The 16,483-nt window shown below is 39.8% G+C and overlaps 1 protein-coding gene across 3 annotated transcripts in view; it reads right to left on the bottom strand.

Annotated features, from left to right (window-relative positions):
- The window catches only part of LOC126273160 (trichohyalin-like), a 1,218,599-nt gene that overhangs the window by 158,280 nt on the left and 1,043,836 nt on the right, over positions 1-16,483 (bottom strand). For 2 of the 3 annotated variants that reach the window (XM_049976627.1, XM_049976628.1), the window contains exon 5: positions 12,957-13,235. The exons of the other annotated variant lie outside the window; for it this stretch is intronic. In XM_049976627.1, coding sequence (XP_049832584.1) covers positions 12,957-13,235 — 279 coding nt within the window. The remainder of the gene's footprint in view (positions 1-12,956; positions 13,236-16,483) is intronic. 3 annotated transcript variants of the gene reach the window in all.

The raw sequence follows: 16,483 nt of genomic DNA, 5'->3' as shown, positions 1-16,483 counted from the left end.
CATGATAATGATGGTTCACTTCAAAATGACAGCAGAGTCGAAACTGACCTACCGTAGATAATTTTTGGCAAATGAAAATAGTCTTGCATGAAAAATGGTTTCATTTAATTTAGCATGGCTGGGGCCAATGCTTAAACTATGTGTGCGCTTTAACGTACAGGTTTTGGAAGTGCTGGGGGAGAGGGAAGCAAACCCAATAAACCACAGTGACTCCTGCAGCTAGAATTGAGGTGCAAATGACTTATTTTCAACAATAACATGATTGTTGGGTGCGTTATAGAAGTAATGGTGAAGGACTGAATTCAAATCCAGGAGAACAGGGTTCAAAAACCCATCCAGGTTGTGGAGTTTCGCGTTTTCTATTTGTCACTTAAAGTGAAAATCGGGATGTTTCTTTCAAAAGAACAGGAACACGCGAATGATTGCCGAATCTGAACTGTGCTCAGTCTCTGTCGACGGAACGTTAAACCGTCATTCTTTCCGTTCTTTCTTTTTTCTCCAGAGCCTGACAATTTTATGACCGACACTAAAAATTGTCTGAGCATACCCAGACACAAATGAATAGTTCAACGCGCTTCTCCTAACTAGGGAATACCGTCTATGTCCCTTAGGCATCGAACAAGCGTGTGTAAACATTGAAATGTTGTGCCTGTGTAGGTGATGGATGGATAGCGTGTGATGTTGAAGATGGATAGTCGTATCTCACAGGAACAATATTTTCCATCTTATTGATGAATGAATTTAAAATATGCAGTTCGCTTTGTTGAAAAACATCGGACTGGCAATGTGCTTGTCAGTTATCAACGTCTCGATCGTGAAGGGCGTCAACCATGCCCGTTCACTTTCACTTAATTACCAGTAATGACAAGTTAGAGCCTTTCGCAGTACATGTTACAACCCCAACTGTGATTTCTTGCGCCAGGTTGTAGCAAGGGCCATGAATTTCTCCTCTCTTTACTCTAAGACGGCACGTGTAAGCGGTGGAACAGTTTCTTGGAGGTGTTCTAAATGACTTCGGATATCATCGAGGTTACTGCTGACATGGAAGACAGTATTTCCTTCAATTCGAGTTTGTGCTCTTTAAGGGGGCGTAATTAACTCAATGTTGCCTCTGGCACGCACTCTGGTGCCGTTTCACGGAACAAAAGCGCACAATAAGCATGCGCTGTCTATGGTGTGCGGTGCCACTCATATGTTTTAACTCGTGTGCAGTCCACAACACACCGGGTTCCGTGCTCTCATGTTAGTGCCGCTGCACCGTAACGTGGACATATGGGTTCGATTTACAGCTGTTGAAATAAATAGTGTAACTGTATATTTATCGAAGTCGTGATTTTAAAAATGAAAGAGAGAAGAAAATGCATTTACACAAGTAAATGTATAATCAATATCTGGTTTATTTATTTACTACTGTGGTTCACGACCGGGAATAAGGCTTCCTAAGATTGCTTGTGCGGAATGCGCGTTTGTCTCGTCGACTACAATGAGTGCGTGTATTGCGTAGTTTCGTGTCGCTGATGACAGGAAACGATGGTAAATAAATCAAATATGGCAGAGAGTCCAAAATTGGTGAAATGAATGTCCGATCTAAATTCTCGATTTTAAAACAGGAAGAATGCCCGTCAATTACACAGCACCGACTAAGAAATTTCACACAGGGTTGCAAAGTGGTCACATCGTCACCTCCTCCTCTGTTCGTACCTTCCAAGCACGCTTCATGGGTAGGCTCGGTGGCTATGTGTCAATCGAGGTGATATGTATATGTGAAAAATGCAAAATTGCACAGCTGTTCGGAGTTGACGTTAAACTGTTGGTCTCACCGTAACTGGCTAGGTCAGCCAGTTCTAAGACCGGAGAGAGAGAAGGGCATACCCCGCACGTTGTCTAGTAAACCGCTGTGGTTTCGAAACCACCCTTCAGACTGAGAATAGCGGTACCTGTTTCCTTGCAAACAAGAAAGATATGTGACAGTTATGGCTTTGACCCACACTAATTTTCTGTCATCTGTTCAAATCCAACGTTAAAAGATTCAGCTCATAACAGTAAACTAGAGGGCAGGTGCAATTCCGAGATTCTGTGTAAGTAATTATTTAAACCGAGAGCATACTAAACATATTTCCCCACTGTCGGCAAGTCCTGAACAAGAGATGGGATCTCCATCATAAGCGGTAACTAAGCGTTTAAAATTTAAGGAAAATATTTTAATATTTTTCTCGTAATTTCAGTAATCGCTTACTTCTGCGCCGCAACATTTTGCGACCTCTTAACATTAAGTGTTTCCGATGCGTTACGACAAGGTCCTGCAAGTAACTATAAGGGGCGATCAAAAAGTTTTCGTTCGAAGACCTTATAGTCCAGAATTGGTATGCTAACCAGGCCAAATCGCCGTGAGCACTGAGGAAATCATCCTATAGACTTACCGGTTGAAGATACTTGTTTTATAAAACACCGTGTCCTGCTGTGTGAAGAAATTCGCCTACTGCACATCCTCATCAACAGGAATAGTCATCCGTCAGGGCGTGATAATCGCATGGGGAGAGATTAGGACTATAGAGCAGGAGTTCGAGTATCTCCCACTTGAATTGGCGTAATTTCTGCCTTACGACATTCGAGGTGTGGGGACATGCGTTATTTTGAAGTAGCAGCAGCCGTTGATGCACCTCTCCAGAACCGTGGGTTTCGACAGACATGTTGCCCAATACACGTTGTTCATTCTCCGATGGATGTCTACCTGTGTTTGCCCTTCGACAGCCAAGAACAGAATAACAGCACGTCGGTCTTATTTTGACGCATTTGGCAATAACGTCGCCATAGTTCACGTTTCCGCATTTACCGCACACACTTGGAAAGACGCAAGTGCCACACTAATCCCTTGTCTACATTTCCGTGATCACAACCAGTAGCGGAAATTTTTTGACCGTCTTTTATACACTGATGAGTCAAAGAAACTGGAACACCTGCGTAATATCGTGTAGGGTCTCAGCGAGTAAACAGAAGCGCCGCAACACGACGTGGCATAGACTTGACTAATGTCTGAAGCAGTGATGGAGGGAACTGATACCATGAATTCTGCAGGGCTGTCTATAAATCCGTAAGAGGAGGTGGAGATCTCTTCTGAACAGCATGTTGCAAGGCATCCCAGATTTGCTCGATAATGTTCATGTCTGGGGAGTAGAATGACCAGCCGAAGTGTTTTAACTCAGAAGAGTGTTCCTGGCGCCACCCTGTAGCAACTCTGGACGTGTGCGGTGCCTCATCATCCTGCTGCAATTGTCCAAGTCCATCTGAATGCACAATGGACAGGAATGGATGCAGGTGATCAGACAGGATGCTTACGTGTCACCTGTCAGAATCGTATCTAGACGTATCAGGGGTCCTATATCACTCCAACTGCACACGCCCAACATCATTTCAGAGCCTTCACCAGCTTCAAGAGTCCGCTTATGACATGCAGGGTTCATGGATTCGTGAGTTTGTCTCCATACCCGTACACGTCCATCCACTCGATACGATATGAAACAAGACTCGTCCGACCAGGCAATATGTTTCCAGTCATCAACAGTCCACGTCGGTGTTGATGGGCGCAGACGAGGCGTAAAGCTTTGTGTCACGCAGTCATCAAGGGTGTACGTGTGGGTCTTTGGCTCCGAAAGCCCATATCGATTCAGACGAGGCGTAAAGCTTTGTGTCACGCAGTCATCAAGGGTGTACGTGTGGGTCTTTGGCTCCGAAAGCCCATATCGATTATGTTTCGTTGGATGGTTCGCACGCTGACAGTGCAGCAATTTGCTGAAGGGTTACACTTCGGTCATGTTGAATGGTTCCTATCACTCGTCGTTTGTCTCGTTCTTGTTGGATTTTTTCCGGTCGCAGCAATATCGGAGATTTGATGTTTTACCGGATTCCTGATATTCACGGTACGCTCGTGAAATGGTCGTACGGGAAAATCTCCACTTCATCGCTACCTCGGAGATGCTGTGTCCCACAGCTCGAGCGCCGACTATGACACCACGTTCAAACTCGTTTAAATCTTGATAACCTGACGTTGTAGCAGCAGTAACCGATCTAACAACTGCGCCAGACACTTTTTGTCTTATATAGTAGTTGCCCACCGAAGGGCGCTATTCCGCCTGTTTAGATGCAGTATCTCTGTATTTGAATACGGATGCCTATACCAGTTTCTTTGGTGTATTAGGTAGTGAATAGTCGTAACAAAGGCAATTTATAACTTTTTACACGAAGTTATGAATATAGTCAGTTCAAATGTATGTCAAGTGATAATAGGTTCTGCACATAACTAGCTATTCGGTAATAAATATTCACAGCTAATACAATTTACAACTTTTTACGTAAAGTTATGACACGGTCTGCTGAAGTGTACAAGTTCATTGTTAACGCGACATTTGGTTAACAGTCCGAAGTAAGAAGGAATGCAAAATAAAGTCGCTGAAAGACATCGTGGATGGTCTGAGGGCGGCGGATTGTCCTGTATCGGTTCCGATATGACTGTTTCATTAACGTAATATCGCTACCACCAAACGTTGGGGATGTATCCGACTGAATTAAGATATCAGCTCAATTTTGTATAGATGAGCGCGCACTCAGCGGAATGCAATTTAGAATGAAGGTTTGCTACGCGTTGCGTGTCATCCTTTTCTGAACATGTTTATTAACTTCGTACTCGCCTCATGCAGGGTGGCACAGAAAAACGGGAAAATTTCCACAATCCAATAAAACCAGAAATGATGAAGGAAAGACATTGCATTCATAGTAATTGAAACCTTACAACTTTGGCATTTAAGAAATATGGATGGCATTTATCATTTTTTAAAAATTACGTCCTTTAGATGGCGTCCTCCTGTTCGAATACATTCGTGAAGTCTGCTGTTGAGATTTCTCATTGACTTCTGCAACATCTCAGCTGGGATACTGTGAATTGCATCCTGAATTCTCTGCTTTAACTCATCCAGGGTTCTTGGTCGAGTCGTGTGAACTTTGCTCATGAGGTAGCCCCCACAAGAAAAAATCACAAACGGATAAATCTGGCGATCTAGGGGGCCAGGGAATGTTACCGAATCGCGGTTGCCAAACAATTCTCGCACATAAGCCATTGACAGCCGTGCAGTGTGTGATGTCGATGCGTCCTGTTGAAACCAGGCTTCTTGAACGTCTGGGAGGTTGTTCAATGCAGATGTAACGGAAGTTCGTAACATCTCCACGTAACGATCGTCATTGACAGTTATTGTGGTTCGCTGTTCATTTGCGAAAAATATGGTCGCTCTACTAGCGTGTAAAGGTCGCTCACGAACGTCATTAGGATTTGTGTTTGCCCAGTAACGGTAGTTCTGTTTATTCACATAACCTGTGAGATGAAAATGTGCATCATATGAAATCCATAACTTGTTGAGAAGTTCATCGTAATTTTTGTTATCATTTGTTGACAGAATCCTAACCGCAACCGGTAATCGTTGTCCTTCAATTGTTGCACCATCTGTAGTTTTTTTACGGATGAAATTTTAAATGAAGAAGAAGAATTTTGCTAAAACTCTCCCGGGACATTCCAACCACTGCTGCTTGCTTACGAATTGAATGCCGTGGGCTCCTTAAGACAGACTTGCATACAACATCAATGTTCGCTGGAGAATGAGGGCAGATCCTGTCTCTTCAGAGTTATTAATCGAAATTATCGCGTGTTTCGCCGGAACGGCGTCATGGCGTCCTAAATTATAAAAAAGTCGAAACTTCCTCTGCGCCGCTACCAAACTATCATTGCTTTTATAAAACATTTTTATGGTTAACGCACGCTGTAGTCCGTTCCACTGACCCATGATTACTGAATTGACGGACTGTTTACTCGTTGTCACGAACCCGCAGTGCTGCCACCTGCCCACGGCTGCCACTACTCATTTCAAACATTCCCGTTACTCTGTGTCACCCTATCCGTCCTTTTTGCATTTTGTTCATGAAGATTCAGTGCATAACCTTCTGTCGTTTTGTCAAATACATCTCCGCAATCGTCTTGATTAGTGTTTGGCCAATACGTATTTCGCTCAGCACCACCAGTTGTCATTGTCAGAACTGACAATAAAACTTACACTGCGAAAGTAATTAGTATTGGGAACAATTCCTTTTTGCATAGTTGAAAAACCCGCGTACAGCAACAGCTATATTCTCAAGTTTCGTCTCATTCTCATGTCAGCAAGCCTTTTTGTACAACTGCATCCGTTCACTAAGTTGTTTTGACGAGGCTTGATAAGGAAGCGACTGGTCAAAATATTAAGAAACTATTATGTTGTGGTGTGTTAGTGCGCGGCTGCTTCTCGACGCTGACCTGTATATTTACAGTGTCACAGGTTTCATAGAAATCCAGTGGTCGAGCACCTAGCTGGAAAATATTGCATATGAAGTTTGATTAAAAAAAAGGAAAGCGACTGACGTAGCGGATTTTTGTATTTGTCGAACACGTTGAGTTAGTGATGGGGTAGCCTTCAAAGTACTGTAATTAATTAGAGCCTGCATTCGTTTCTTCCAGCCCTAAAAATATTTCCACCCGTTATGAACCTTTCGGTGGAGCCCAGGGACACGTCCGTAGCAAACTACTCCTCCACTTCCATCGAAATGAACAATTTCAATCAAGCTTGCCGTGCCATAAAGATACAGTTCAAGGTCGTGAAACAGATGCGCACTAATAAACCACGGTAAGTAGTCTATAAATAATCCGAGCCGTTACTTTTCATTTTATAAATACATGTACCTACTTTAGTGGTAAATGAAAATGTTGGTTTCTTCCAATGTCTCATTCATAAAAATTTAACTTCACAATATTCGCTGAACTCGTATGAGTTTTCTCAGGTGCGGGGAGTATAACATACATTTACATCCATATTCCGTAAAGCACTATCCCGTATGCGGCGCAGGGTACCGTGTACAGACACTATTTGTCTCTTAGGATATTGAGCGGAAAAAATTAATCCTGTCCCGAAACTAGATTCCTGGAATTTCAAAACTCGGCTCTAATTTGATTTGTGTAGCCTTTCTTTCAGTGCTTCTGCGTGAATATTTTTCGAGTATTTCTGTGAGGCTTCCGTGCTAATCGAATGACACCCATCATGCATCTTATGTATCTTCCACGAAATTCCTCATTTTTCGTGAACCACACAGGCCTCATTACGGTCCATACGATTTAGCGTAGGGGTAAAACTATACACTGCATTAGAATACCAAACCTATGTTACTTACTTGCAACACAAATACTACTTACATAACGCAGTAAACGGCGGCAGAACGAAGGACACTTCAGTAACAAATAAAAATCAACGAAAACTGAGAAAAAGTTTTAAGCAGATGACGATACAGTCTGGTATAATGTTTAGAAGCAAACCAAAAGGTGTATATTTTGAGAAAAAGGAATAAGTATTTTTAAAACCTTATTCTTCCACACAGCATAATTTTAACATCAACTATTGGTACTCCGTCATATAAATAAAGAAAGTAAAAAGGAAAGAAAGAAACGGTTGAAAACGTTATGTTGCTTTGTTTCTCATCGGACAAGTAAACGAAAATAGTTTAACACAGTTTCAAGAGATACACTTCCGCCAAACGATTTTATATTCGAAGCTTTATATGAAAGCATACTTTTCATCTCTTGCATAGTGGAGCGTAAGATAACATACAACAATACTGAAAGTAATTCGGCGATATTAATCTCGCTCCAGTCACAATTACAGGTGTAATTATCTAGAATAAAATACAGACTGGGTAGAAAGCACTTCATGCTTGTCAGAACAGTTAATCAAATGATTGTTAAACAGTAGAGCAACGGTTTCCAGTTATCATGGCTACACGATTACGAGCATAGAATTAACTTTTGAAGCGATTACTAAGATAAATTGGTGCTCCCTGCAACGATGTATTTTCACGGCTGTATTAAAGTCAAGATATCTCTACTTAGCTGTGGTAGAAAAAGCAGTAAAAAGAATTTCCAGTCGGAAGAAAGGTATCTACATCGAGAGAGAAGCGGGTTCGCCGCAAACTGCACACACCAAAGTCCGTAATTTTGTCGCAGTCGATGCTATTTTTTTTATTAACTTGGCCACGCGTTCTGTCTCATAACAATATTTCAATTTACTTCACTGTGTAAAAAGACACAAAACGACCACGACATGATAACCACGAACGCAAGGGAATAAACAAGAAATAGTTCCGTCCACGTTGAACTGAATGATAAATAGGAACGGTGCAATATAAATTGATAGGGGCTAGTAAAAAGAAGCAGCTATTTCGATAATTGAGACGAATATGACTATAGGAGAGGAGCGTGTAAAACGACAATGTAGTACTCAGAGACGTTCCATGAACTGCGGCAAAAGTATGCATAGTAGATCGGTAACTTGAAACACTGATTCCCTTACTCAGTTTTCTTAATAATCCACTTACAGCAATAACAGTAAAGAATAAGCACCTCGCCCAAAGAAGTAGATACGTTTTATCCGTATTCATGAGTGCTTCAGAAAACTGTAAATATTTATTTTTTCTATTTTTCCAAAATTCTATACATCAGATACCATATGTTATCTAGAAATAAATTCAGGTGATGATTGAGCTACAGTGATGTGGAACTTTCACGAACTATCTCTGAATATCGGTGTACCAAGCCATTCAACAAAATTAGAAAGCCTGTGTGGATTCCTGCATTTGCTTAATCCCGATCACAGCATAAATGGTCACATCTCTAAACTCAAAACGAGGGCAAATAATTCTTGGGAAAAAGTATGGGAAAAAAATGGGCAACTTGCTCTTCCAGACGATTTACGATTACAAACTGAGCATGCGACACGCGATACATAACGCAAATAAGAAGAGCGTCTCTCTATCGAGCAAACTTCCTCAGATACCTCCACAGGATACTGTCTGACTCTCAACAAATTGTTTGTGCGGCTTGACTTGACTTGACTTAGCAAGCCATTTTTTGCAAGAGACTGATGGTGATGAGACACAGCTTCTATCACCATTAGCCGTGCATGAAAATATACAGTAGTTACAGAAGCATTATGGACGTGTTAAGATGTTGTAATCCGCACAGACAGTTGACTAACAGTTCCCGTGGAGAGATTTCATACCAATCAAGACTATCTGTCAGACGCATTTTTTATTATCTACGATTTACCATTTTCTAATCAACAGATGTGCCATTTACGTAACATAGCGATAGCTGTACGGTGTGTGCATCAAACGTACGTAAAAAGAAACAACTCCATGTCTAACAAAAGTTTTCATGATCACAAAACTGCACCGAAGCCTTACAACCAGTACTTCACAGTAGGCTTTATTTATACCTAGGAAGGAAAAAATGTGCCCGACCGAGACTCGAACTCGGGACCTTTGCCTTTTGCGGGCAAGTGCTCCACCATCTGAGCTACCGAAGCACGACTCACGCTCGGTACTCACAGCTTTACTTCTGGAAAAGAGAACATAATTAACCAAATACCATACAGTTAGTTGTCTCCGGTAACAGAAATAATAAGATGCAGTAACGCGTTTTCCAGAGAAACAGAAAAGGATGGTTATGAAAGCAGAATGAAAACAAACATTCTCAAGTGAATTTTCCGCCATTCATCAAGTCCAATCTCATATTTCTGAAACCGTGAAACTATATTTCTTAAGTGGCCTGTTAGGAGTTCAAATAATCTTGCGCTAATGTTTATTCAAATTGTTGATTCTAGAACACCAGCAGTTACGGCGGGCAAGCAAGATCAAAAGTAGATAACTAAAAATTTTACATTGGGATTGACGTATTCTTCTTCCGTCGTCAGTTCTTTAACTTCACGTTATAATTTCGAAAGAGTTGCACAACGAATTTGCAAGGCGGTGGTGCCTACAACTTCTATAAATTGATTGGAGATACACGCTTTTGACAGCCGAACAAAGTTTCCTCGATGCTCCTTTGAGACTGAGTCTCTGTGAAATTTTTGCGTTTAACTGAATTGAAATGACGCCACTTTCGAGGCTGAGATGAAATCTTATGATTCTTAACATGAAGACAATACAAAACGCTTGGTTTTTCTCTTTGTTAAAGAGTCCAAAACAACACACGCCTAGTCTTTGTACTAAGTAGTCATACTTGACGGCACTTTTTTAAACAGTTTCGTGTTCTATAGCACCGTACAAGTGTCGGTATTCTATAATTTCACAGTTGCCAGAGTGCAACAATTTCACTCCCGCCTCAGCTCTGAGCAACGTGACCTTTGCAACTCCTGAAATCGTATACGAAGAGAGAGCAATTAATTTCTAAAATTTTTGGATTCAGATGCTCACGGTAACGGACCCACTGTTTTCAAACTAGGACCGTCTCACGTAAACTGATGACATCATTGTCAATACGTTTCACGCAGCTGACAATAAATTTCGGAAATTCTCCTTTGCGATCTATTTGCTGCTGGGATTTTGCAGCTGGAAGCGTTATTTATTTTCCCCGTTATTCGACCGTATTGTAACAGGAAGCAAACAATTGACTGGTCACGAAACGTACATCACATACGCCACAGACGAAGCTGACTGAGAGTCTTTTTAAACGCGATGGACTCTCACTTGAAAACGCGCCGCATTTGAGTATAAAACATGCGTAGTACAACAGTTAACTATTCAAAGCTGCACATTTGGCGATAATCTGTTTTTGCATTTCGTGTTGATCTAGTAATTCAAATGCTTTGCTTCAAGTGCGGCTTTTTATTAGGTTTCCCATCACTTCGATATTTGTACTGTTTGAGCTAACCACATATCCTCTTTTTTAATAAACATTGTTTTTGCTTCTCTTATTCATCGTTTTATGCGTTCTCTGTTTCTTCCATCTTCAGTTATCTTACCACCTACGTATTTGTACGGTCTCGTTTATTTTATTTCATTTTATCTCCTCTAATTTTAATACTTACTTTTTGATTCCTGGAGCCACCCTAGTACATTTTTTGTGTTAATTCTCGTTTCGTATTCACCCCTTAGCATTGTACCATCCCTTCTAAAACTCTCTCCACGTTTTTCTCGTCCGGTCTCTCACAACTATATCATCCGCACGTCTCTTTTGCATAGGTAATAATAACTATATTAATCATGAGAACGTGATATCAGTGCTCAAAACGGCTGCAAACGTGCGTTTCGGTGAATACAAAGAAAACTGGTCGATTAAAGAGAGGTGCTAGATTTTCATTTACGGCACAATATTTATCTGTAATTTATTTGTTAACGGGTACTCCACGCTGGTATAAGTAAATAAAAACTGTCGTAATGGAGGCGTTCAAGTAATTTACAGAAAAGTGCCCAGTTAGTTATGTTTTTAGTTGATTTCGAATTTATGAATATTTTCTATTTCCCCAAACGCAGACAACGAAAATATCAATTTGAAATCTAAATTAGCATGAAAAATCTGAGTAAAAATAAGTCACTTGAAAAATTGATGTAGTGCATAATTTACTAATAGCGCTGGACTGTAACAAATCTATGAACAAATTCTCCTTTAAGCAGCATTAGGTTAAATCATTAATGAGTAGAAAATACACTTTATACTTAACTCATATGCCTTAATTTAAAATTTTTATTAACTACTATCAGTACAATCTTTTTTTTTTCTAACTTCATTACCACTTTGCAGAGAAAATAGTTTCCTTCTGACACCACTGTATGAAAAGTCGTTTCTCCACAAGCAACACCCATAAGGATTCTATTTGTTAAAACTAGATTTGCATACATAAGCATAGGCATGAAGATATGAGAAAATGGTTAGAATGATGCGTGATGCAGACATTAACAATACTGCACTAATTCCTATTAGTTTACCAAAAGCGCTGTAAAAAAAGTCACATTGTAGAGGGAACATTGCTCAAGTAAGCGCAAAAAAGGATTTCTTTTTTCAAAAATGCAAACTCACTGGCCTACGTAGCATTTATAAATTCGAAGTAGGCGGCAGCACAAGAGCTTGGCATGCACATCACAGAAGTGGAATTACCCCATACGTTACTTTCCTTCATTTACTTGTCTTTGATTGCAGAAATTAAGTGTAGACTTGAACACGAGCTTGTCAAAGTCATGCTGAGTGAATCCGTTTAGTAACTGCTGTAAAGTTCATTCCTGGAAATACATATTCTCACAACGACAGTAACAAATACACCAAGGCATTCCGACAGTGAGGGCAAAGCCGTGTTTTCCTGTAAAAGCCAGTATTAGTTCAAATCACAAACAAGACTTACTCTATGCTACAGGCTACCTAGTCTACGTGTCGGGGTAACGAACGCATGCGTCATATCCTGGCAGGCCATGCTGTACTGGAGAAACGGAAAACTCAGACAGAAATATAGGACAGCATAATGAAGGTGGTAAAATGTTAGTTTATGTCTCTCCAAAAAGTCACTAGAAGCTGTGAGGCCGTCACCAACAGTTTGGCGAGAGCAGAAAGTGAAACACAGATCAGGAAGTTTGTCACTGATGAACAAAGACGAGCACACAAACAAATTCGACATATATGTTGGCAACATCAGACCAGCTAAAAAAACGGTCTGTCGTTTACTTAACACGCACTTCCCGTACGTATTGAAAAGCGTCGTCCTCTTAAATGGAGCCGACGCGGAACTTGACTTTCTTATTAATTAGTATTTATAAGAAAAAGAGGTGTCAAATTTGTTTCGGCCGATTCCGTTCCGCTGTTCATCGTGGAGGAGGGAGGAAATAAAAAGTAAAACACAACACCAGACCACCAGACAACACTACACGATGCTGTAGCCGTTCCCAAAATATATCAGCCGTCTGTGTTTAATTTTCCTGACATACATCTAAAAAGGAAAAGAAAATCATAAGATGCCATGGCCGTAATAATTTCAAAACAAAGACAAATTCCAATGCAAAAGAAAAGAAAAGATATGTAGTCAGAGATGCTGTACAGAGTAGTGGTGGGCGTCCCTGTGCTGACTTACTTGCCGCTTAATGCTAAACTCTGACTTGTCGTGCTCGGACATTGCGGGGGGGAGGGGGGAGAGTCGAGCCACCACCCCCGCCCCCGCCCCCGCCTCGCGCAGCCTATCCAGCTCTTTCTCGAGGAGGCACACCTCCTTCTCCAAGGTCGCAATTCGAGCGTCCTTCGTTTCCAGAATGGCAGTCAGGGTACTGTTAGAGGGACCGCTGGAATTTTGACTGTAAGCTTTCTCTAACTGGATCTGAAGGGCTCTAAGTGTCTCATTCGTGGCCTTTAATTCCTGAATTAGCAAGCAAAATATACATCATTCATTAAAAGAAGGCTGCACTCAGAATTTTGTGAACATTTTTAGCATGTGTTCTTGCACCATCCTCAATAGAAAGTTCCTTGTGGAACAGCTAAACATTTCATCCCGGCACACATTTTGCTCTGCAGTTTCCACTGTTCGTTTGCAGTATGACATCCTTTACATTATGACAGAAAATAAAGACTAATAAGTGAAAGAGACAGATGGACAAAGAGAGAGAGAGAGAAACAGAATAGCAAATCATTTGTCCCTTTAATTAAATTACACATAACTTGATTCGTTTCAAGAAAGTTGAATAATTTATGTTCCCGAGATATGATTTTAGCTTACCTACTCATTCCACATCTTAATACCTTTAGCCAATTTTCGTTTTGTTTTCTATGCTTGAAATCAAATTATATTTCTGTTGAAAATGAGTCAAAAATTTCTTCATACTTTCGCAATCAAGTAAAGAGTTAACACACAATTCATAATTAAATGAACAAGAAATTTTATTTTAAATTACTGCAAATAGTTATTTTCAGCTAAAGAAGAATATAGCTTGCCAATTTCCATATTCACTAAATTTTGATTAAAATAACTTCGTAATTGATATTTTAGCAAATTATGTGACAGAGGATATCCATTCCCAATTCACAGCTATTTCTTGGGCTCCACATGTGTTTCGCTTGTTTGTCGTACCTTTCTCAGGCTTTTTTGCGTTATGCCTTAATGCACCGAACACACGAGCAAATCTCTGCACAATACAATGTCTCCACTACGCACATAGGGGCCTATGGCTTTGTGGAGTACAATGGAATGGAAGTGAGGAGCAAGTTATTGATCGAGTGTGCGTCGTATGCAGTGCCTCTGTAATTGTCTGTAACTGAAACAGATGTTTGAAAATAGTTCTTCAGTGCATGCTGTTTTTTTGCTACGCGATTATAAACCGCTGTTTTTTAATTTTGTGAGTTTTCTTCGCTGTGCAGTCGCTTTTAAATGACGTTAACAAACCGCTCGAATGAAAACTACATTCTTTGCAATAAACAAAGCTAGACAATGACCTACTATTTTTTCGTTATTAGTCATAGTTATGATGATGCTTCAGAATTAAAAAACAAACAGCATATAATTTCAAGAGCTGCCAGTATATAATGAAAACTTATTTCGTACGTCATGTGGCAGTGCAGTTTAGATTGTTGCATACAAACATTACAAATAAACTTGTTTTTAAGCTGCCTAGTCGGGAGTAAGGAGATTTTCTATTATGAGAGGTGAGCTGAGTCATGCTGTGCTCAAAGCTTCCTTACCGTTCATTGCAGATTTCACTGATGAATATCAAGTTCCTCTTATGTTTACAGTGACAGTTAACAGCACATTAACAGCTTTCTTTTCATTTTGTTTAGGAGTGCATTAGATACATATTCTCACACGTCTCTGAAGGCATTTCGTCTTGTTATACGCAGTGTGACAGTTTTTTCGTGATGAACAGTCAATAACTGCTGTTGTAAATAATGTGTTGGCAATTTCATAATTCTGATTTGAGTGCCGTGCACATACTTTTGTGTTATCGTTCGTTGGTTTATAATGTTTACAGCTTGTAGGTCAACACTTATAATGTGGCCCTTGTTTAGCTGTAAACCAGTAATTACGCTACAATAAGATATCAGCAATACTAGCAACAAATCTGAATATAAATTTTCTTTTCATTTATAGTCCACGTATCTGATGAATACTAAGTATGTCATATACCATACATAAGTTGACAACTCTGAACCCTGTCAATGCCAATTATCAATAACAAAGTTATTTTAATTCAGTTACATGTGATATGCTTTTAACTGTGGAAGTTATACAGTAAAACCTTTGTGTCAGTGATTATGCAGAAAGCGAGTTCCACAAAATGACTAATTTTATCGTTTAACCTTTCAAAGTATAGGCAAATTATGTTAATAATTGCTTCTGTATAGCTATGGCTTTTGTCTCAGTTGCATATTTCAAAGCAATCCTTCTAACATCTCAGCGTCTTAAACACATCCATTGGAGACTGTTGCTTTAATTACATGTTTTCTCATTGACTATTTTTAGTGAAATTATGTAGCTGATAATAACTTCAAAAATTATCTTTTTTGTGGAAGCAATAACAGGCCTGTTATCACAAGACTCTAAGATGGTAATTTTGTAGATTAGTAAAACGTAACAACGTATTAATTATTTTACAACTGACGATTAACACTATTCAACTGTGTAATTTAAGTAGGATATTATTGTAAAGATCTATGTAATAAGTTCAAATTTAATAAATGAGATTAAATGCAGAAGAAATTGACAAATGCACTAAAATTTTTAAGTTGGAGGGGTTCAGTTGTTTGGGGGAGTAGACCAGACAGCGAGGTCATCGGTCTCATCGGATTAGGGAAGGAAGTCGGCCGTGCCCTTTCAAAGGAACCATCCCGGAACTGCCTGGAGCGATTTAGGGAAATCACGGAAAACCTGAATCAGGATGGCCGGACAAAGGATTGAACCGTCGTCCTCCCGAATGCGAGTCCAGTGTGCTAACCACTGCGCCACCTCGCGCTCGGTAATTTTTAAGTAACTGGAGATGATTTTTCATTCTGTATTTTTTCTTTTAATAAATCAATCTGGAGTCCATACAACTTAACCTCAATACTTGATCAAAGTACTGAAAAGTAAATTTTCCCTTGCTGTCAATTTCAATAGGAAAATGAGATACTGTGTCTCTTTGAAGTGCGTAACTCATCCTTTCTCAACAGGACTGTATTTTTACTCCATGTTCTTCAGTTCACTACTTGTTTCTCATATCCCCAGAAATTAAAAGTGCACTCGCACTTGTAATATGGTGCAGCTATTGTAGTAATTCGAAAGGACAAATAGTCTTAAGGCTGTGACCATCGGTATGTTCCATGACAGACTTTTGTAAAAGTTTCCACTGCCATCCATATCAGAAATTCCATTACAGCAAAGTATTTATATCTGTTAAGAAGTTCCATTTTGTACATTTATTATCGTACAATGTATTTTTAGGTAATACTGAGCTGTAGAAACCATATAGCAGTAACTTTTAAACTATCTGAAAAGTCACAAACAAGCTAATTCAATTATTTATGATGTTAGGATCCTGCAAATTATAACAAGTTATAAATATAATCGATTTCTGAAGTATTGCAAACATACAAAGATTTTAAGACGTCAGCCATTAATGAAATATTATTCAATACGCC

This window comes from Schistocerca gregaria, chromosome 5 (genome assembly GCF_023897955.1).
Source record: "Schistocerca gregaria isolate iqSchGreg1 chromosome 5, iqSchGreg1.2, whole genome shotgun sequence".
NCBI classification, from domain to species: domain Eukaryota; kingdom Metazoa; phylum Arthropoda; class Insecta; order Orthoptera; family Acrididae; genus Schistocerca; species Schistocerca gregaria.
This window is presented reverse-complemented; position numbering and strand designations above follow the sequence as displayed.